The sequence below is a fragment of the Neoarius graeffei genome, chromosome 10 (genome assembly GCF_027579695.1).
Source record: "Neoarius graeffei isolate fNeoGra1 chromosome 10, fNeoGra1.pri, whole genome shotgun sequence".
NCBI lineage: Eukaryota > Metazoa > Chordata > Actinopteri > Siluriformes > Ariidae > Neoarius > Neoarius graeffei.
In genome coordinates this window covers 8,112,825-8,136,165 of record NC_083578.1, presented here as the reverse complement: position 1 = coordinate 8,136,165, position 23,341 = coordinate 8,112,825, and the positions used below count along the sequence as shown (strand labels likewise).

Below are 23,341 nucleotides of genomic sequence, written 5' to 3'. Positions count from 1 at the left end.
AGAAGAAAAGGTAGAAGTAAAAGCAGAAGTAGAACCAGAAGTAGAAGTAGAAGGCGGAATATGGCGTTTGACCGACAAGATGGCATCTGTCACAAGCTGGATCGGCTGTGACGTCACATGCAAGTGCTCCATAGATGCTCCGCTGACAATCTACGCAGGATATCACATATATTTTGGAAGAGCAGAAATAACTTGGATCCAGTTGTTGCTTTCTCCTTAGACGCGGAGAAGGCTTTTCACTGCAAAAAATGGCCTTTCAAAAATAAGAAATAAAAGATTAAAACAAAGCATATTTGCTTGAATCAGGTGAAAAAAAAAATCTGCCAATGGAACTAGTCAGATTTGACTTGGTAAGATTTGTTAAAGTAAGATGAAAAATCTAACCTGTTTTTAGATGAAATAATTCCAAAATAAGATTGGGGAACTTATTATGCGAGATCTGATTAACTCAAAATAGTTCTTATAACAAGATCGTACTTCTTACATTTAGCCATTCAAGTCATTTTTATTTATTTCATTTTAAGGGTATTTCACTTAAATTCATGACAAAGTCTTAGCAGGAAAAACTGAATTTAAGATAAATATACTACCGTATTTTTCGGACTATAAGTCGCACTTTTTTTCATGGTTCGGCTGGCCATGCGACTTGTACTCCGGTGCGACGTATATATGTTTTTTTTGTTTTGTTTTGTTTTTTCACCGCGGAATAACTGGAGCTGATGCTGAGTCTGACGACAGCCACGCAGAAGAAGAGGAAACGGCGCTTCATCTGCCGCTGGAGTTGGCAGAGTTGTTCAGAAGCGACACCGAGGATGAGGAATTCAATGGATTTGCTGATTTGGAGTGAAATCGTCAGCTTGATAAACTTGATTGACCTGTGTTTTATTATTAATGATAGGCCTATAGTTATTTAAATAAGTTATGTAGTGATTTTAGGCAGTGCTTAATTTGTGAAGTGGGAGGTCCCAGAACGCAGGAGGTGGGTGGGTCCGGCGACTCAAAAAAAAAAAAAAGGCGGGGGATGGTTTACTATAACTTTACGCACATGCGCTTATTGTGTGTGTAAAATAATAATAATAATAATAATAATAATAATAATATCAGACATTATGATCTTAGAAAACGCTTTAGTGACAAACAGTTATAGACAGTAATATGTCGTGATATTATATTATAAAATATTAATTTTTATTAGTCTATATATTAAATTATATATTACATTTATTTTCTAAAATAACAGACTGTACTCATCACAACCGGTTTATTTCACCATTGGAGATCAGATCACACAAGACATGAGTTAAATGACTCATTTTAAGGATTTAAGTAGGGGATTTAAAAGCGGTTGTTGTTGTTGTTGTTGTTGTTTTTTCACTAGACGGTTGTTTTTACTACCGTACCTGTCTTTGGAGATGATATACCTATAGCCTACTTGACCTCTGATTTGATGAAATAAAATTCGACAAAAATGAAGAATGACACTCCTCGATGATGACTACAGCTTTAATAACACAGATGAAAGAGCCATGGGGCGATAATAAGCCCTACCGGTAAAAATATTCTAAAAGCAAACTGATTAATGCATCAGTAATAGGCTACTAATATTAGTTATAATAATAATATAGGCTATTAGTAATAACGATAGTGATAGTATTAAAGATAGTAGTAGATATTTAAAATAATCAGACTAGGCTACTTACAGGGCAGCTGCTCAGCTGTTCGTTTATTAAATAAACAATACAGTCGCGCAGTAACCACGCACTGCTTATCAGATAGAATCACAGATTCCATGGATAGAATAACCCTTCAAAAAAGTGCGACTTATAGTCCGGTGCGACGTATATATGTTTTTTTCGTCTTCATAATGCATTTTTTGGCTGATGCGACTTAAACTCCGGAGCGACGTATAGTCCGGAAAATACGGTAATATTAGGATTGTTAAATTCTACAACTAAGCATTGCTAGCTTAAAAGATTCTCCTTTTGTGACCTGTAATTAGTAAAATACTCTAGATATGAGACCAGAGACTATCTTGAATCAAGTTGACGACACGTGTAGCATTGCAACAATTTTTTTTTTTTCCCATTTCAACATTCAAACATTAAAACATGTCTTAAAGTGCCATTCCACCATTGGATGTATTCTTTGGCATAAAATACAATATATTTTATGACAACATGACTAGACAGAGAAATCTTTTAGCTTCAAAATGATGATATATCAAACATAATTTTTTGACAACGACAAGTATATTAATTTTGCGACCAAAGTCACCTACCCTTTTAATTTCCGCGCGGTAGTGAAACGTGATGTCATCGGCAGGTTCCCCTTCTTGTGTACCACGTGTCGGTCTATTTTTAGACCAGGAAACCCCCAAAGTGAGAGAGTCATTTCTCCTCGTATATGGGGGCCAAAAAAATTGCGAAAAATTGAGTTAATCTTTCAGTTAGCTAGATTTATTGGTATTAGCTAGATTTATTGGTATTATTTTTATCACGTTCTATCCGCCATTGCTGATAATATGTGCCACGTCACACGTCACGTGGTACGCAAGAAGGGGAACCTGCCGATGACATCACGCGCGGAAATTAAAAGGGTAGGTGACTTTGGTCGCAAAATTAATATACTTGTCATTGTCAAAAAATTATGTTTGATATATCATTTTGAAGCTAAAAGATTTCTCTATCTAGTGATACCATTTATATATGTTGTCAAAATATATTGTATTTTATGCCAAAGAATACATCCAATGGTGGAATGGCACTTTAAGATTCCACTTCCCCAGGACCTCAGGCACCAAAAAAATAATAAAAAAAAAAAAAGTCTATGCATTTTGACTTGCAGTGCTTACACAACGCCAAAGCAACAGTGCATTTTGGGGGCACTGACTATTCATGTGTACGAGGGGTTTACAAGATCAGGCACAAAAAAAAAAAACAACTCTGAACTTAACTCACAGCATTCCAAAAAGACGTCACTAAAACGCCCTCCACTCACTCATAGCCTTTTTGAAGGCACTTGTCTGGTCTAGAGTCTGTACAGCATCTAGAAGGAGCTCACTCTGAATGACTGAGAAAACACTCGCAGTAAACTTAGGATCTGTAAGGTGGAGTTGAATTGGAATGAAAGATTCAAAGATTTCAGTAAAGTTCATTTATTCCCAAAACAAGCATACTTTGTTTTCTTGAAACAAGATGAACCGCATTTGACAAATGTCCAAAATGTACTTACTTGTTTTAAAAAAAAACTTGTTTTATTTTTAAAGGTGCTCCAAATAAGACTTTTTCAAGATATTTTGTCTATACAAGATTTTCAAGATGGACTGTCTAAAAACTAGCCTTTCTAGCTAAATGAGGTTTTTGCTTGTTGCGCAATTATGTCTTATTATAAGGGTGGCTAGATGTTTTGACTTGAAAATAGACAAATAAACTTCCTAAGATTTTTATTTTTTGCAGTGTTGACAAAGTGGAGCATGCCTTCCTGTTTCATACATTGAAGAGTTTTGGTTTCGGTTGGTCCTTTATGCAGTGGATACAGTTAGCGTACACAGATCCGATGGCTACAGTTCTTACCAATGGTATAATGTCACCATCCTTCAATCTTAGTCGTGGCACTAGGCAGGGTTCACCTTTATCACCTCTCATTTTTGCATTATTTCTGGAACCTCTTGCAATTGCACTGCGTGAATGTGACACGGGTCAAGAAGAACACAAACTTTTTTTTTTTTTTTTGTATGCTGATGACATTCTTTCGATTTCCAGTAACCCAGACATGGCAGTACCGGTCATCTCCTCAATTATTGATTCTTTTTCCAAAATTTCTGGTTACACAATTAATTGGTCTAAGTCTGAGGCCATGCCTCTCTCTACAATTTGTCTCCCAGCCATTAGGAATCCATGGCAATTTAAGGCTACGTTTACATTACGTCGAATCAGCGGATCATCAGATTAACGTTCTTAAAACGATTCGCGTTTACACTAAAACCGTTAACCGTGCACACAGCAACGCCAATACGCGGATACGCTAATCACATGACTTTAGACGGCGCGTAACATGATCCCAGTGCATTTCAGACAGCGCGTAACATGATCCCAGTGCATTTAGGGCATGCGCAAGGCTCACCACTTGCAAGTAGAAGGATGGCAAGCCTAATACACGGATACGCTCGGCTCCGCAGGCATCCTGCGCTCCAAATCACTCCGCCCTGAACAGCGAGTGCCCTCTGGAGGGTGCGCACTCCGGCCCTGCGCAGCTCACAGAGCGCGCGAGTGAAATGCACAAGCCACGATTCGGGACTGAGCCGCTGTGTGTGTGTGATCCCAGCGCATATCACTTACCACTTGCAAGTGGAAGGATGGCAAGCCTAAAGACAATCATAACTACACAATGGGCAGTATTTGCATCAGTATTTGCAGTATTTTCATACTTTTATACTCTTTAATGAAAGGTGATACAAGGCGGAAGTCCGCGCCGTTTTTCAGCAGTCGCCTCACATGACCAACGCCAGCGAATCAGGAAGGTGGATGTCACAGTGACGTTGTCCAATGAGACGCCAGCTAGAGCTCAGCACAGCGTATCCGCGTATTCTCAATGTTTACACAGCACCGGACCAGACACGATCTAGATTGAATACATGGACGCTGGCGGATTCCCGTTTCCCGGCGTTTCCAGGGGGTTTAATGTAAACGGACAGTGCATCCGCGAAGAAAACGAGACAGATACGGTCTAATGTAAACGTAGCCTAAGTGGATGCTGGGGGGGGGTTGACACATTTAGGGATTAAACTGACACCTGGATTAGATAAAATAATGCAGGTGAATATTTCTCCAGTGATTCAAATTATCCGACCTCTCTTGCAGAACTGGGCTAAAATGAATCTATCTTTATTAGGCAGAATTAATCTGGTTAAGATGATTATCTCCCCAAAGATCCAGTATATTTTGTATATGCTACCTTTAACATTTCCACACAGCTTGTTAAAGCTGTATGATACAGTTGTGGAGGGTTTTGTGTGGGCAGGCAAAAAAGCCAGTGTTTAATCGGTCCAAAGTATATGCTGCCAAAGATAAGGGTGGTTTAGCTTTGTCCAAGGTGGACTGGTATCATTATGCATTTTCTCTCTCCCAGTTAGTTAAGATAAATAACTCTCCTGAGCAGAGGCCGTCATGGGTTAAAATAGAAGAGGGGCTCGTTGCTCCCACTTCTTTAGAGGCCTTTTTTACTCAGATGGGAAGACCGGTACCCTTTAAAGATCCAGTCTTGGCTTTTGTACAGGAGACTTGGTTGAGATCTCACCAACTCACTAAAGCCTAGGTCACAACCGGACGTACGATTTTTTTGGCTGTGCAATTTTTGGCGTTTCCCAAATCACTGCGTTTTTTTTTTTTTTTTTTTTTTGTTCGTGGAGAAAGATGCACGTTGGCCGTAAGTTTGTTTTGCAACCTGAAAAAAACGTAAGCGCCTGTAGAGTTTGTTTGACATGACAAAGAACCTCTGCGGCCAGTCTACGGCTCAAAAACCAGCACGTCACACGCGCGTCCTCCGTGCGTTTCTTGCGTTTTTTGCACGTAGACCGGCCGTAGGAGCACGTACGGCCGGTTGTGACCGAGGCTTAATACCAATCCTTATTTTACATCTAAAGCCTCTATTTGGTATAACAAAAAATTTATTAATTGGTAAGAAACCGTTTATATGGGATATGTGGTCCAGCTCTGGAATTAATCAGGTTGGGGATTTATTTGGTCCAATTGGTATGAAATCAAACAAGAATTTAATCTGAATCAAAGAGAGTTTTGGAAGTTTTTACAAATTAGGCACTGTATCAAAGCTAATTTGAATGATAACCCGGACCCCCCATCCAGTATTCAGGAGGTATTTCTAGTACTTGGCAATAAAAGCAGTAGGGCATCAAAATTTCTATAGAATTATCAGAGAGGCTCGGTCGCCCCAATTTGAGGGGTTGAGACAGTGCTGGGAGAATGATTTAGGAATTCAGATTTCAGAAGATAGCTGGAAGAAGCTTGTTGCCTCTTGGTATTTCTGTTCAAGGGAAACGCAGTCGCAGCTCATTCAATACAAATTACTGCATAGAGGTTATTGGACCGCCAGTAAATTAGCCAAACTGAAATTAGTAGATAGAGACACCTGTTGGAAATGTCAGAAAGAAGCTGGGACTTTAGTTCATATGCTGTTTTTCTGTGAAAAAAATGATCAGCTATGGGATGGGATTATCACTTTCTTGAATGTTCTATTTCAACTTCTCATCTCATTATCTGTAGCCGCTTTATCCTGTTCTACAGGGTCGCAGGCAAGCTGGAGCCTATCCCAGCTAACTACGGGCGAAAGGCGGGGTACACCCTGGACAAGTCGCCAGGTAATCACAGGGCTGACACATAGACACAGACAACCATTCACACTCACATTCACACCTACGCTCAATTTAGAGTCACCAGTTAACCTAACCTGCATGTCTTTGGACTGTGGGGGAAACCAGAGCACCCGGAGGAAACCCACGCGGACACGGGGAGAACATGCAAACTCCACACAGAAAGGCCCTCGCCGGCCACGGGGCTCGAACCCGGACCTTCTTGCTGTGAGGCGACAGCGCTAACCACTACACCACCGTGTAATGTAGTGGTTCGGGGCCAGTGCTGGTGCTGGTTCACAACTCGTTCAACTTGCGAGCCAGCTGAGAACCAGTTTGCTTTTCCATAGCTCGCGGTGCTAAGCGAAGCCACGTCATTACGTCGCTGTATACGTCAGTTACGTCGTTACGTTTTCATAAACCTTGGCGCGAATATCGAAGCAAAAACAACGCAGAAGAAGCAGCAGCAGCAACAACAACAACAATAATAATAATGGATGACTTTGCATTTGTACAGCTGCTGCTTCTCGTCGCTTAAAACTGGCGATCTTTCGCGGTCTTGTTATTGTTGTTGGTCTTAACAACTCCGCCCCCCCGCTGACGTAAGCGGTTCTTTCCTCTGGCCCAGCAGAGAGTTGGTGCTAGCCTGGAACCGGTTTTTCTGGCCCCAGAGCCAGTTCTTTGTCAGTGGAAACAGAAAACCTGGTTCCAAACTAAGCCCTGGCCCCGAACCAGCCCTGGAACTGCTTTGGTGGAAAAGGGGCAACAGAGGTCAAGGCCAGTTGAATGGTGTAGGCACTTTGTTTCGGTTTGTTTGCTTTTTGTGTGGTGTTTCTATGCTTTATTCAAAAAAGGACAGAAAACCGATGTATGTTTTGTAATTTTCGTGATGTCGGTGATTTGGTATGTTTTGCTGTCTGCCAAAAAGACTAATTTAAAAAAAAAAGGAATATACTGCCAACCCCTCCCACTTCTCCTGCTTAATTGGTATCTGCTGGTCCGTATTTGCATATTGTAATATGATTGGCTGTTATATTTTATACTGCAGTAAACATCCGGTCGCATGTTTTAGTATTTTTTTTTTTCCTCTTTTTCTCCAATTATTACTATTATTTCTGTATTTATTTATTATTTTTTTAACCCTTCTTGTTTCTTAAAACAAAAAGCACCAAAAATATAATCATGACCATTTTCAATTTTTGAAAGAATTTGATAATTTTAAATAATAAAAAAAAAATTGTTTAAGTTTTATTTTTGCAATTTAATTGACGTCTCGTCCTATCAGATTGAGGAGCTGCACAAGCCGGGCGGGCTCTCTCTGGGCTTATCGAATGTCTCCATGGATACGGCGATGATCATGAACACCGTTCAACGCATCATCCAGGTAATGTTTGCTGCGTCACATCCTTCCTCCGTCAACAGCGAGAGGCATTCTGACGTGTGTGTTTTTCATTTTAGGAAAACGAGTGTCTGAAGAAAGAGGTGTTTGAGAAGAGCTCACGCATCGAAGAGCAGAACCGCAAGATCGGAGAACTCATCAACCAGAACCAGAGGTTAAAGATTCACTGTGATGCTTTTGGCTCTGGACATTTTTTTTTTCTATCTTATTTCATCATAGTGTCTTTTAGTTAATCATAATTATGATGTAATATCTTGCTGTTTCTACATAGCATGTTGTTTTTGGCTTAATAACGTGAAATCATGAGGTGTGTGTAGGTGCATGGAGCAGAGTAATATGCTAATGGAGCAGCGGAACGACACTCTGAAGAACTCGAGTGAGCAGAACCAGGCCCGAATACTGCATGCAGAACAGGAAAAGGTACAACCACAACGATGCTACGTGCTGAACGCTTTAACTCTCTATACACACTTATTCCTGCATGTCTGACTTCCGTAAAGTCTTTAACTCTTTAATACGGGAAGCTAAAATAAAGCCAGACCAGTAAATCTGATCTGATTGGCTGAGGGGCAGATTGGTGGTAGTGACTACTTTCTTTTCCCAGCATGCACTGCCACAGGACGTGGGCAGGAACCAGGTGAGCCTCCTCATCCCTGACGCCTTCCTCTTCACCCGCCTCATTTTTGCTTGTTTTTTTTTTTTTTAAATCATTTCATCCATTTCACTACTCATATTTTCTGTCCGTCAGCTGCGAGTTCTGTTCAGCCGATACACAGCTGTCCATCACCACGGCTTTAGTTTAGTCTCATTCTCATTGGCTTATCTGTTTCTCCTGCTGTTTTGCTTATGTGTGTGTTTGCAGGCGAGGTTGACAGACGAACTGGCCAGCTCTACAGCACGGGTGTCTGAGCTGCAGTCGGAGCTGATGGCACAGCGTCAGAAAGCAGCAGCTCTGCAGTCGAGCCTGAACGCCGCCCTGCAGGAGGGACAGCAGCACAGCGCACAGCTCACAGCTGCAGAGAACCAGCTGCAGGGTGAGGAACCTTCTACCTCCTTGGATCGTTCAGCGGAGTGTTTGGTGTAGGGTTAAGGCCAATTTATGCTGACGACCCAGTCCTCGCAGATAGCGTCGCAGACGGCGTCTGCGTAGCCCCCCCAGCGTCGCAGACGCTCTGCGCACACCTCCCAAAAATTGTGACCACCGCAGACAAGAGGGCTCTGATTGGTCCACTCTACATCCGCTGTACACGCACTTCCGCTTCCCTACTTTCCCGGTTTGGTTTGTTTTCACGACCGGCATTTTTAAAACCACGAGCGAAGATGGAGCAGCACGAAGAGCGGTTGATCGAGGAAGTGAGGAAGTACGGACATCTATACGACTCCAGTTCTAGTCATTATAAGTAACCGGAGGATAAACACTCCACTAACCACACCCACCAACTACTCCTAGCGACTTCGCGCCCCCTTGCGTTGTGGCGGTGGATAACATCGCGCACGCCTATTACTCCCCGCTCAACGATAATTTACAACTATCTGCGAAAGCCTTGTCGCAAGAGCATGCAGAGGCCTTTACACGTGATGCATGTACGAGCTGTTAGAACTGTGTGTTTCAGAGATGAAGGAGTCGGCAGAGCGGGTGCAGGCGCAGTACAGAGCCGAGAAACAGAAGAGGAAGGAGATGGAGCTGAAGGTGAATAACCTGGACGAGGAGCTGCAAGACCTCAAGAGTGAGAAAGAAAGTCTGGAGCGAGTGAGGGCATCTTTAAGTACACTTACATGTGCCATATACTGTATTTCCACAGGAATGTTCTTGTTCAGCGTGTGTGTGTGTGTGTGTGTGTTAGACTCTGTCAGACAGGAAGAGGAAGTGGAAGGCAGAGAGACAGCGCTGTGATGAGGAGTTGGAAGAGGTGAGGAAGGCCAGTCAGATGGAGACGGACCAGCTCCGAAATCAACTGCGTAAAGCCCGAACCAGCACGGACCAGGCGACTGCTGAGCAGGTTGTGTGTGTGTGTGTGTGTGTGTGTGTGTGTGTGTGTGTGTGTGTGTGTGTGTGAGCGAGAGATTCACATTTCCTCAATATGGCACTCACCTTTTTATAATAGTGGAGGATGTGGGTGTGCCTCTAATTTGCATAACTAAATGCCAGGGTCTCTGCACATTTCTGACCAGCAAAAATAATACTTTTTAAGACCATTTTAAGACCACTGAGTATAAAAAATAAGACCACTACCGCGGAACAAATACGTACAGTAAAAAAAAAAAAAGCACACTCTAGGTTAAGTTCAAAGCATTTTTTTTAATAAATAAGTGCATCTTCAGTTTACAAAACAGAACATTAGCTGCCTTCTCGATATTTTAATAGTAGGGTACTGCCATGAACATAAACAGTGAGGAAACAAGGAAGTTTGACTACTGATCGAACTGCCTCTGGGGACTGTTGTTGCCCGACTAGCAGCATAGCGCATATGCTTTTCCCCTTTCGAGTGAGCGTCAAGGGCTTTACAGCCCATTGTTGTTAACTTGATGTCTTTCCGACATACCTTACATCTCGCTTCATATTCTGAAGTTGCTGTTGTTAGCCAACTTTTGTATTTTGGCTCCTCAAGCCACTTGTTACTAAACTTACACTTCCCCATCTCCGTTCATGTTCAAGTTCAACCACTTCTTCCTCGTCTGCTCTACTCTCAATGGTTCTACTACATGGATAAAAGAACACACTGCCCCCTGTGGCGTGGTTCCTGCGCTATTAGAACTAGTGCTAGACACACAACGGCTCTTGTGCTACTTGTTCAGCATCTTGATAACAAACGACGCTGGTTGAATAAATAACGTTAGCGCGGAAAAAAAATCCAGACATATGTTTTGTTTTGTTTTTTTCATTTACCGTAGGCTACCCGGATGAAATTTAATACCTCCCATGTGAAATTTAATACCATAGCTCAAAAAATAGCGAAATATAATGCTTTTTAAGACCTTAAAAAACACATATTAAAAATAAGACTTTTTGGCCCAATCCCAATTCTAATTTCTACCCCTACCCCTCCCCCTCCCCCTTCCCCTTGGCCCTTCCCCTTGAAACTGAGCTACAAGGGATAGGGCTTGAAATTCAACCCTTACGTATTGGGATAGCCCTTCAACGATCGCATACGTCATCGCATACCTCCGTCAGCGTTTACGTTAGCAAAACGCGACCAAATGCGTCATTGGCTGCGACCAGCCGCTACAGTCAGAGCCAGAGGCAGAACCAGAAATCTCTGCTGGCAGGGTGTGATTTGTTAACTAACACCACTGAATGGGATATCTTTGGCGCTTCGTGCACCACATCCGACAGAATGAGGTGTCAGAACACTCATGTAAACAATAAAAGCGAGAATAACAGAACAAAACGTACGCAGTCAAGCAACCGAAAACAATACTCACTCCCAAAGCTTTTTAGCAGCAGCTTGGATTTCAGAAATCGCTGCTCATTCTCAGCTCGAAAGCGAATCAAGCGGCGTGTTTCCTCTGGATAACAACTTAAAACACGTAAATAATGGAGAAAATACATTTATGACAATCTTTCGCCGCGGGAACCGCCATCTTTCTGAAATCCGCATGAAATCTCGCTGAAATCCGCATGGCATTGTGGGAAATCACTCAAACCCCTTTGTTCGGAGTCAGCTCCAGGAAAATCTCCGTTTGGAGGGGTACAGAAGCCCTACCCCTTCCCCTACCCCTCCGCGTTAACTGGGATTGGGATACCCCTACCCCTTCACGTGAACGCGCAAAATGGAGGGGAAGGGCCAAGGGGTTGGTCCAAGGGGTTGGTCCAAGGGGTGAAATGGGATTCGGCCTTTAAGACTTTTTAAGGATCCGCAGAGACCCTGAATGCATATTCATAAATCCAGGCATTTTTAGTATGGGGATGTTTTTTTTTTTTTTTTTTTAATGTTATTAAAGACAGCAGTACATTTACACAGGCGTGATGGAATCAAGAGTGTGTGTGTGTGTGTGTGTGTGTGTGTGTGTGTGTGTGTGTGTGTGTGTGTTTGTTCATGTGCACTCAGTTAGCACAGCTGCAGGCAGATGTGGAGCGTGAGTGGCAGGTGAAGTGTGAGCGAGCTCTGGCTTCAGTACGAGAACAGCAGAACAGAGAAGTGACGGAACTCACAGAGCAGAGAGACACACTGCAGGTCAAACTCTCACAGCTACAGGACAAGGTACACACACACACACACACACACACACACACACACACAGGGAGATTATTTTCAGTGTTTTTCCACTTCTTTCTAGAAGCTATAATTTATAATTTTATATGTACAAATTTTTGTATTCAAAAAAAAAATCTAATCCAATAATAAAAGTCTAAATTATAGTTTAACCTCCTAAGGCCCAAGCTGTTTTTTTACATGCATTTTTTTTATTTCTCTTTGCTATTTGGGCTTATTAGAACCTGATTAGAATAAAAACTAAGCATCATCTTTTGATAAGATGTACTTTTAGAGAAAAAGTATGTCCACATATGTGGATTCTTGTTCCGAATTTCCATAAAGTGCTGTCCACGCATGTGACCGCTAAGCCCTAGGAGGATAATGTTAACGATGGTAAAATGATCCCTTTTGCACAGACACAAGTGTTGGATTGGTGGAAAGTTTGATTTCTCCAAAAAGCAAGAGATTATTGCAATAAAATAACACCATGCATCTTGTTCTTGTCAACAGATTCCATGTACCCCTCATTACAGAACCAAAAGTCCAGGGGGTGGAGTCATACCTGGTTCAGCCTCTCCTACATGGGTGGAGTCAGACTAAAAATCCAGGGTAGAGACGCACTCCGTAAGCTTCAAGCTGGATAAGTGTGTGTGTGTGTGTGTTGCTCCGTGTTGAAGAGCATCTCAATGGTTGGAGTTAGGGTTGTAGGAGGAGATGGATCAGTTAAAGCTCCGCCCCCTGGACTTTTGGTTCTGTAGTGAAGACTCTCATAAAAGCAGCTGTTTTAGACCACTCCCACTCTGCACTAAACAAAGCAACGCTTCATCGATCACACAGAGACCTTTTTGTGTGTGTGTGTCTCCCTCCCCAGTTCTCTGCTATCAAGCAGTCCAGAGAGAAGGAGGAGCAACAGTTACTACGGCAGCAAGACCAGGGGGAGGAGCTTCAGGCCCTGAGAGATAAGGTCGGGCTGAGGATTCAAAATGAATAATAAAGTTTTCATTATTTATATAGATTTTAAACACGCGTGCACACTAATTATGAATGTGTTTCAGTGTTGTGAGTTGGAGAAGAGGGCGGAGTCACTGAGGCAGCAGGGGGAGGCACGAGTTTCAGAGCTGGAGAGGAGACTGGCAGAGCAAACAGACACGACAGGAGAGGTGTGTGTGTGTGTGTGTGTCTCTCTCTCTCTCTCTCTCTCTCTCTCTCTCTCTCTCTCTCTCTCTCTCACTCACACACACACACTACCAGAAACCATTACACATCCAGCTTCTTTACTGTCTCGCTGTCTCGTGTGTGTGAGCAGGTGAAGCGTGTGATGAATGGAGTGTTTCAGTCTTTACGGGGGGAGTTCGAGCTCCATGAGACGTACACCGGCAGTGTGGTGCTGGGCGTGCTGGTCAACACCATTAAGGTGAGCAAATGGCAGGTTTACCGTATAAAAAGCATATACTCCAGAGAATACGGTAATTCTAAACACAAAGGGAAGGACTATAGTGCATGACTGATATTCTTTTAGCAAAGCTGGCACTCATTTGCTATTGATTTCTGCAGAACGTGACCCTGCAGCTGCTCTCGAAATCTGAACCGGTCTCGACTGACAATAGCAAGAAAGAGGAGGATGAAGAGGAGGAGGAAGAGGAGGATAGGAGGAATGAGAAGGAACCGTCTGAGGAGCAGGAGAACCACGCGCAAGAGTTACATATGAACGGAAAGAAAGAGGACGTAGAGGAAGAAGAAGAGGAGGAGGAAAATGACCAGGTGCAAGTGACCGAGGAGAACAACAAAGAACCAGAGACTGTAGAGGAGGATAAGGAGGAAGAGACGGGTGGACAGGAAGCCGTCAGAGGTAAAGAGGAAGAGACGGGTGAACAGGAAGCCGTCAGAGGTGAAGAGATGGGTGGACAGGAAGCAATCAGAGGTAAAGAGGAAGAGATGGGTGGACAGGAAGCCATCAGAGGTGAAGAAATGGGTGGACAGGAAGCAATCAGAGGTAAAGAGGAAGAGACGGGCGAACAGGAAGTCGAAGGTGCTAAAGAGGAAACAGGAAAGGAATCGGATCGCCTCGAAACAGAAGGGCTCGTACAGTCCGACATCACAACAGAGATTCGGATGAAGAATGATGTCATTCCCAAAGAGGAAGTGAACACACCAGAACCAGATGAAACCATTCACACCGGACCTCCGAAGAACCCCCCACCACCCCCAAACCCTGCCGAAGAGGACGGTGCAGAAACGGCAGCACAGCCCAGCAGGTAAGCAGAGTGTTCGTGTTAGCGTTATAAGTAATGGCGTTGCTAGAAACGCTGTCAAGATGACATTTAAGCAACCTGTTAAAAAAAAATAATAATTATTGGTTGTCCAATCATCAAGGGCTTTTAATCCACAGTCAGTGTGTTCATACTGTCAATTCTGAGCTAAAACGTTCACAACCTCGAAAATGTTTTAAGTTAGAAACCGGTATTATTCATATTCTGAAAGTTCTGTCTTAGATTTGTCTTAAAACAATAAAAACTATAATGCTGGCTTTTATAGTTAAAGGTAGTTAGAAATGAAATCAGGGATTTAAACAAATGTTTCTTAAATATCTAAAATATGGCTTGGCTAGCTGTTCTAGCGGTATGATCGTTGTATCCATGTTAACGATGTGTTGCCATAGAAACATCTAACCCGTACATCTGAGAACATGAACCGAGTTAATCAGCAGCCTGAAACGGCTCACGTTAACGTTTTACATGTTGTTGATTAACAAGACGCTGAGCATAAACTCGCCATTAAACAAAGCTGACGTTTTAGCTCACTAGCTCGTATCAAGATGGTGAAAAGAATGTGGAGTCTTTAAGATGGTGAAGTGATTGAAACAATAAATCCAGCCAATTAACACTACGTTCACACTGCAGGCTGAAGTGACTCAAATCCGATTTTTTCGCCCATATGTGACCTGTATCCGATCTTTTATTGACAATATGAACGACACAGATCCGATTTTTTCAAATCCGACCCAGGCCGTTTGGATATGTGGTCCTAATTCCGATTCCTATCCGATCTTTTCATATGCGACTTCAGTCTGAACCGCCAGGTCGCATTCATCCGACTTACACGTCATCAACAAGCCACAAACGTCACTGTTCTGCACTGAAGTAGGCGGCGGGTCTCTCAAAGTTACAACAACATGGCTTTCTAAGGTCCCTTCACTGGCTTCCAGTAAGCTACAGAATTGACTTTAAAGCATTGCTGCTGGTGTACAAATCTCTAAATGGTACAGGGCCCAATTACCTCTCTGATATGTTGCAGCGGCCTAACCCAATCAGATCTACCAGATCGCAACAAAAAAATTTACTATTAAAACCTGTTGTTAAAACAAAGTGTGGTGAAGCAGCTTTTAGCTACTATGCAGTACAGCTATGGAACCAACTGCCAGAGGACATTAAAAATGCTCCTGCTGTTGGCAGCTTCAAATCTAGACTAAAGACCAAGCTGTTTTCAGATGCTTTCTGTTAAATAATTAATATTTTTACATTTTTTATAATCTTTACTTTCTCTGCATGTTTTAAATTTACTTTAATTTTATTCTATTTTATTCCGCTGGTTTCTTTTTCTTTTTCTCCTTTTTTCTTTTTGGCATTTTATTATTTTATTTCTACTATTGTTTAATTCTTATTATTTTCTTTTAATTCTTTTAATTAATTGTTTTAGATTAAAAATAAAATTTATTTTATGTAATTTTATTTCTCTATTGTTTACTGTTTTTGTTTTTGCTTCTGTAAAGCACATTGAACTGCCATTGTGTATGAAATGTGCTGTATAAATAAACTTGCCTTGCCTTGCCTTTGATGTTCCTTTGAACGGAGGTTGCAGTCACTACCCCGCAGAACGCCTGAGCCAAAACCCTTGCCCTCTTCCTTCTCAACCTCCTCCTTAACATCAGGCTATTGTGCATGTTCTGGCTCCGTCGCAACAACAACTGCATCATCGCCAGGTACTCCATGCTGGCTACTGTCATACACAGGAAACTTTAGGTTACTTCCGTAAACACTGGCCATGCTCACTGCGTGTGACGTCGTCGTATCCTGCAATGCGGAACACTTTTAGGTCACTTTTCGTTCATACTGAGGATCACATACAAGTCGCATATATTTGTTAATGTGAACGATTTCACAAAAAAATCGGAATTGAGCATTAAGCCTTGCAGTGTGAACGTAGTGTAACACTTGTTTATGGTGATTGGTCAGCTCACTACTCCTAGATCAATCAACCCCCAGGAATTAATTTGTTGGATAAAAAGTATGACACATCATCCTTTAATAATCATTCAGTACAATCAGTTTGTTGTGGTACAAGAGGAATAAAACGTCAAAATGTGCTGTTGGAGAAAAATAATCAACCTTGGGTTGTTAACTAACTTCATCACATCGCCCTGATGTTGCTTATTTTCCTGTTTATGGCACAACAGTGTTTGATTGATTGATGGGTTGATGGGTTGATTGATTTTATTTGACATTCTCAGTTCTTGTCTAAAAAATAAATACAAATACATGATTTTAGTTTCAAATAAACCACATCACATACTTAAACTAAAAACAGAGAGTCAGGATAACACAATAAAGCTCGAAAGCTTATTTCCATTGTGGTCCTTTTGATGTTGGATGGCAGCAGATGTAAAAATGACAAGAGTGGCGCTGTGACATTACTAAAATTGTAAAACAAAATTACCGTACATAGACAGTATACACATCAGATTAACACTGTATACATACTATATAAGTGCAAGCCCTACACTATCTGATCTCTAAGCCATGTTTTCACAGCACGTTTAAACCCATCCAAACTAATGATTTACCTTAATATTACTTGGTAACTTATTCCACAGACTAGTTGCAACATAAAAAGGAGTCCTTCCCTATTTTAGTTTGCTCTCTTGGAGGAACAAAATCTGTGGAAGTAACCATGAACGTCCCTCACTCTACTAAAAAAATTATTTAAATATTTAGGGACATCTCCATTTACAATCTTATATACCGTGCGCAATTCAATTTGAGAGACTCTATCCTCTACCCTCAACCATCCCAGCCTCTTAAAATGATGAGGATCAAGGTGAGTTCTTGGGGGCAGATCCAAAATGGTCCTTACTAATTTATTTTGTGAGGTCTGGAGCTTGTTCTTGAAATACCTAGTAAGGCCATTATACCAAGAGCAACAGGCATAATCATAGTAGGGCTGAATTATAGCGCCTGCTAAGGTCAACATAGCCTTCTTATCCAGATACATGGAAATTCTGGCCAGAAAACATACTTGTTGATTTACTTTAGTAATTACTTTCTGGGCTTGACCAGCTCCAGACAACTGACTGTCCAGTACACACCCAAGATAGCTGACTGAGTCCTTAGCATTAAGTACAGTGTCACCAACTAATACTTCAAAGCCTGGGGTTTTGTTCAACTTAACTCTAGACCCAAACAAGATGGATTCCGTTTTTCCTATATGAAGAGATAATCTATTAAATGATAGCCAATGGCTGACTTTTAAAAGCTCAACACTTCAGGTTGATTCAACAGTGAGCTTGTCCTTGTGTGAAAACACTAGTGCAGAATCATCAGCAAATAAAAACAGTTCACATGAACAAACTGATTTAAGATCATTAATATATAAAAGAAAAAGAAGAGGACCTAAAGCACTCCCCTGAGGGACCCCACATTGCACAGTTGTTGTGCAACTGTGTTTTATTTTATTGGTGTTGTGCCCCCAAGTGTTTTTATTCCTTACAATTAAATTCACAACGGAAACGCACTCCTTTCTGTAATCGACTGCTAATTACTAACACCCGTCACCCCTTTAGTTACCCTGATGGTATTGTCCAAGTGATTTTTAAGTGTGATCATGCGTCCTCTCGTCTCCGTGTTTGTCCTGCCACTGTCTCAGTCCATCTGAAGGGGTGAATTCAGAGGAGCCATTCTTCCAGAGCCCCACCCCGACTAAACCCCCACCACTACCAACCAGTGAAGAGGAAGAGGAGGAGCTGGTGAGCCGCGAGCACCATTGCCACACGCACACACCATTTCTATGTACCATTCTGTCCTCTGTAACTAAACTCACCTCCTCCTATTACTAACTAACACGATTAATGAATCTGAATCCTAGGTCTGGAATAATTTATTTAGTTTTTTTTTCCTTTTCCTTAAGTGAATCAGTTGAGATCTTTGAGGAATCTTGTGCATGTTCTCGCACGATGTTACGATGTGAATATCGTGAGGGGGAAAATTATGGAATCAATTTTGTGCCAAAATGTTCATACAATACTTTTGAAATATCAAACAAAAACGACAAATCAAAATACAAAAAAAAGGCAATTTTTTTTAGACTGGCAAACAAATTATTCGTGTAATCGTGCAAAATTTCAGTCTATTACTCTTCAGAAACCTTTTATTTTTGTTCCGCGTCTTTCTCAGTTTTGTTTGACGTAATTTATTTTGGTTGCGATTCCAGCTTTCTCGTTTGCGCTCCCTGACTTTTTGCTTGCAGTTTTGGCACAAACTTCACGTGTGGGTGGGCTGTCCAGGAATGCATTCCCATTGGCTAACTTGTGCTTGACTGACAGCTACGCTCAGCGATTCCCCTGGAGGCTGTTGCGGCCATTTCCTACTCGGATTCTGGCGGACTGTTTGACGAGTGACCGATCCATTGACGGTAAACAAGGATCGAGTGGACTTCAGTGGCGACTATGATATTGAATTAATTCAACAAAGTGTAAGTGCGGGACAAATGTGTTGTATGTGTTGCAGTAGTGCACAAGTTCACTCGATCCTTGTTTACCGTCAATGGATCGCTCACTCGTCAAACAGTCCGCCAAAATCCGAGTAGGAAATGGCCGCAACAGCCTCTGGGGGAATGGCTGAGCGTAGCTGTCAGTCAAACACAAGTTAGCCAATGGGAATGCATTCCTGGACAGCCCACCCACACGTGAAGTTTGTGCCAAAACTGCAAGCAAAAAGTCAGGGAGCGCAAACGAGAAAGCTGGAATCGCAACCAAAATAAATTACGTCAAACGAAACTGAGAAAGACGCGGAACAAAAATAAAAGGTTTCTGAAGAGTAATAGACTGAAATTTTGCACAATTACACGAATAATTTGTTTGCCAGTCTAAAAAAATTGACTTTTAAATTTTGATTTAGCATTTTTGTTTGATATTTCAAAAGTATTGTATGAACATTTTGGCACAAAATTGATTCCATAGAAAATTAGCAATGAAAAAACGGAATAACGAAGAACCTTGAACACAAAACAGATGCTGAAACAAGTTTTAATTGAAATGTTTGTGATTATTTTTTATTTTTTTAAACAGTTCCTTTTTGTTCTTCCCATGAAAAGACAGCAGTTGTGTTCCGCACTGACATCACAGAGGGACATTGTTATTGCGAGCACAGTTGGCGCCTAAAAACTAAAGCAAGTGCTTTTGGGGTTTTTTTTTGTTTTGTTTTGTTTTTTCTTCCCCCGCCCTTCAACTCTGTTTTCCAATGACAACATATCAATGAGAAGTCAAGCGTAGAAGCAAATGTTGGACTCGATTTACAAGAATGCTGTGCAGCTCTATGATGAAGTTGCGGTGAGTAAAAGCAGAGACTCGGATCGGCTAGAGGGATCTACAAAATGGCAAGTGCGATGGATTAAAGGACTAAAGTGCCACTGCATCGCGCGCTCTAGGATTCTAGAATTTTGAAACCATTATCTCATCTCATTATCTCTAGCCGCTTTATCCTGTTCTACAGGGTCGCAGGCAAGCTGGAGCCTATCCCAGCTGACTACGGGCGAAAGGCGGGGTACACCCTGGACAAGTCGCCAGGTCATCACAGGGCTGACACATAGACACAGACAACCATTCACACTCACATTCACACCTACGCTCAATTTAGAGTCACCAGTTAACCTAACCTGCATGTCTTTGGACTGTGGGGGAAACCGGAGCACCCGGAGGAAACCCACGCGGACACGGGGAGAACATGCAAACTCCGCACAGAAAGGTCCTTGCCAGCCACGGGGCTCGAACCCGGACCTTCTTGCTGTGAGGCAACAGCGCTAACCACTACACCACCGTGCCGCCCTTGAAACCATTATCCAGAGTTAAAATACACCAACTTACAATACTGTTTTAATTTGGACATGCAGCAAAAAATGCAATAGAATGCTCTAGATATTAAGTGTGGGGCGGCACGGTGGTGTAGTGGTTAGCGCTGTCGCTTCACAGCAAGAAGGTCCGGGTTTGAGCCCCGTGGCTGGCGAGGGCCTTTCTGTGTGGAGTTTGCATGTTCTCCCCGTGTCCGCGTGGGTTTCCTCCGGGTGCTCCGGTTTCCCCCACAGTCCAAAGACATGCAGGTTAGGTTAACTGGTGACTCTAAATTGACCGTAGGTGTGAATGTGAGTGTGAATGGTTGTCTGTGTCTATGTGTCAGCCCTGTGATGACCTGGCGACTTGTCCAGGGTGTACCCCGCCTTTTGCCCGTAGTCAGCTGGGATAGGCTCCAGCTTGCCTGTGACCCTGTAGAACAGGATAAAGCGGCTACAGATAATGAGATGAGATATTAAGTGTAAACTAGAGACGACAATTCCCCTGTGGTGATGCAGTGCGTGTAGCAGTCACAGTTGCTGGAGCTGAGCTGTACTGTGTGAATGTGAGACTTGCCATTATGCTTCAAGCCTGTGTCTCTCTGAGAGGGAGCAGCCCCTCCCCCACCCGTGCGCTGCGAGCAGAGACACAGAGAAGCACACAGAAAGAGCAGTTTTTCCTCAGAATGCTCCCTCCAAACAACGGGGATTTACACGAAAACAGAAGGAGATATTCACAAAATTCTTTCACATTGAGTGTCACAAGGCTCTCCTGAACACATTGATGTAATTTTATTGTCTGTAGTGTAAAAAATGAGGTCACCTAGAGCGAGTTAAAAACGAGTGACTTTTCTGATTTTGCAGTCACAGCACAGCCACGTTTATAATGGGAGTCTATGGGGCAGCGCGGCTGTCCTCCCGTCACTTTCAGGCTTCTCATTCAAAAACTGTAAATCCTATCATTAAGGTAGACGCATTGTGTGAATCAGGACAAGTGTGACTACTACTTTTGAGAAAATTATGTGTGTAGAGTGAGAATTGTGGCTGAAAACACAGTTTAAATGAGAAAGTTTGAGCTTTTTTTTCAGGCTGCCTACACTCTAAATTCCTGAGCCCCACTGGTGTGTAATGCAATAGACACCCATTATAAAGTCTGATTTTTGTCCAGATTTGCTCATGGTGTTTGAGCTGGGACTGATCCAAAAGTATAGACCCTAGCAAAAAAGTTGAATGGCAGATCCACAGAGGAGAAGTTTGTCTACGTTTTAAAGTTTGAATCATGTCTCTAGGTGAAAGCATGCCAGAGCAGCGGATGTTTGAAAAACGTTGAAAAAGTGCATTGTTTTTCAATTAATTCCATAGAAATGAATGGGGAATTTTGGACGATTTTTTCGCGACTACATCGCGAAAAAAATCGTAGAATAACGAACAAAGTAATAGCATACCTAGCCTGGGCCCGCCCATCCTAAGTGTGACGCAACACTGGGGCCTGTTGCGAACTTAGTCTGGCAAGGCAAGCTATCTCCAGCTCTTCCAAGCTCCCGAAAAATCGGGAGCCAATCAACTTTGAGCATCTCCAACAGCCCTGGGTAGAGGCGTGTTCAAGGCAGTGGCGTAGTAGAACTGCGACCGGAAGCCATAGATTGTTTACAGAATCTATGCCGGAAGCGCTTCATTCACTAGAAACATTACGAACATGGAGCAGCGGCAAGCCTTTGACACAGCGGTAGATGCTGTATTGAAAGCATTCAACGGGAAGTTCTCATTGAAAACGGAGCAAAGAGCAGCCCTGGAGGTATTTATCTTCTTCCTGTTACTCAAGCAGTTTCCGTCGCATCACATACGTCAGAGGAAAGAGTGATGTGATTGGTTTAAGCTTCATCACAGCCTTTTCTGGCTTCGACCAGTAGCAAACTGAGGCATTTCAGGGAGGCGGGTCAACCACGCGCTTTGGGAAACGGTTGGGCTTAATATCTTCACCAGACCAATGCTCGCAGAGCTTTGAAGTTGCGTTAGCCAGACTGTAGCATACCGAGTCTGATCGAGCCGCACGTTTTGATATATTGCTTGTCTGTGTGCGATGTACGGTTATTGGGTTATTAAGTGCCGAAATTTCTAGGGAGCCTAGGTACTCCTTCTATAATAAGAAGAAACACACAGAACAACAATAGTTATGCGTGCCTAGGCACTGCATCACTAACTAGTTATAAAGAGGAGGTTTTTTTGGTGGGGAAAAAAAATTACAAATGCTTAGCTATGGGTGAACATCTAGCAAACTTTTTTTTTTTTTTTTTCCCCTGAACATCTCCTTTAGTCATAAAGGAACTTGGTTTTGGTGTTACTCCTAAATAAGTGCAGTGTATTTAGTCCTTGCAACTTTTTATTTGCTATTTAGTTGTGAATGACACTTCCTCTTGTCTGGTTGGTCGTTAGAGTTTAAAAGGACGACCCCCTCCCGCTCCTCTGTTTGGAGACGACAGTGATGACGATGATCTGGACTGGCTCGGCTGAGCTGACTTGACTTCACCTTACCCTCAATCAAGAACCAAAACAACCACCGCCATCTGACCCTTTGGTAACGGTTCCCATGGAAAAAAACATGCCATGGAGACGGAAGCGGATCAGCTGGAAACTGAAACTCCTCCCTTTCCCCCAAACTCTTCCTTGTTGTCCATGTTTTCAAAGGAGAGCAGCACTTCCTGGACTTCGTCTGAGTGGAAATCCTTTTTTTTTTTTTAAATAATTTGATCATGCACTTGTCTCTCAAACCAGATTTCACTTGTAGCCTGAAACGTGACCAGGAGATGATGACACTTTTATTTTTAAAGACATTTTAATTTGCCAGAACTTGATTGTTCTGAATCAGGGGTTTGGTGTATGAGGATAATAACGGTTATGACAGTGTGGACTAGCTGCTGGATGGATGTCTTAAAGTTTGTACTTCTTACTAACAGAAATGTGATTAAAGTAATAAAAGATGAGCTGGATAATCTTCCCACTGTGTTCTTCTAAAACATACTTCTGTGAAATATAAATTCAAGCTACTGGACTGGATTTTAATATTGTTGATATTTAGTATTACGGGTCAGTTACGTGCAGAGGCCACGCCTCCTTCAGTGGGACTGATGTGGCTTCTGTGCCAATCAAATCACTGAATAATTTCCTAGAACAGCACAGACCTGCTGGGTTTTGTGTGTTACGTAGACCACAGCATTGTTGTTCTCAATCCTGATTGGTCAGAAGGTGTTGATTAATTTTCTATAACAGCAGCAAATCACAGGTTTA

At 42.4% G+C, this 23,341-nt stretch overlaps 1 protein-coding gene across 4 annotated transcripts in view; it reads left to right on the top strand.

The window, feature by feature from the left end:
* fkbp15b (FKBP prolyl isomerase family member 15b) overlaps positions 1-23,046 on the top strand; it is a 56,991-nt gene extending 33,945 nt beyond the window's left edge. For 2 of the 4 annotated variants that reach the window (XM_060931198.1, XM_060931196.1), the window contains 13 exons: positions 7,650-7,748; positions 7,823-7,917; positions 8,081-8,183; positions 8,626-8,797; positions 9,377-9,513; positions 9,608-9,763; positions 11,813-11,965; positions 12,831-12,923; positions 13,015-13,119; positions 13,266-13,373; positions 13,514-14,214; positions 17,879-17,978; positions 22,490-23,046. In XM_060931198.1, coding sequence (XP_060787181.1) covers positions 7,650-7,748; positions 7,823-7,917; positions 8,081-8,183; positions 8,626-8,797; positions 9,377-9,513; positions 9,608-9,763; positions 11,813-11,965; positions 12,831-12,923; positions 13,015-13,119; positions 13,266-13,373; positions 13,514-14,214; positions 17,879-17,978; positions 22,490-22,567 — 2,100 coding nt within the window. In that variant the 3' untranslated portion in view covers positions 22,568-23,046. Of the gene's footprint in view, positions 1-7,649; positions 7,749-7,822; positions 7,918-8,080; positions 8,184-8,625; positions 8,798-9,376; positions 9,514-9,607; positions 9,764-11,812; positions 11,966-12,830; positions 12,924-13,014; positions 13,120-13,265; positions 13,374-13,513; positions 14,215-15,810; positions 15,939-17,878; positions 17,979-22,489 lie in introns of those variants that run through there. The other 2 variants (XM_060931197.1, XM_060931199.1) reach the window with 2 other exon arrangements.
* The last annotated feature ends 295 nt before the right edge of the window (positions 23,047-23,341 follow it).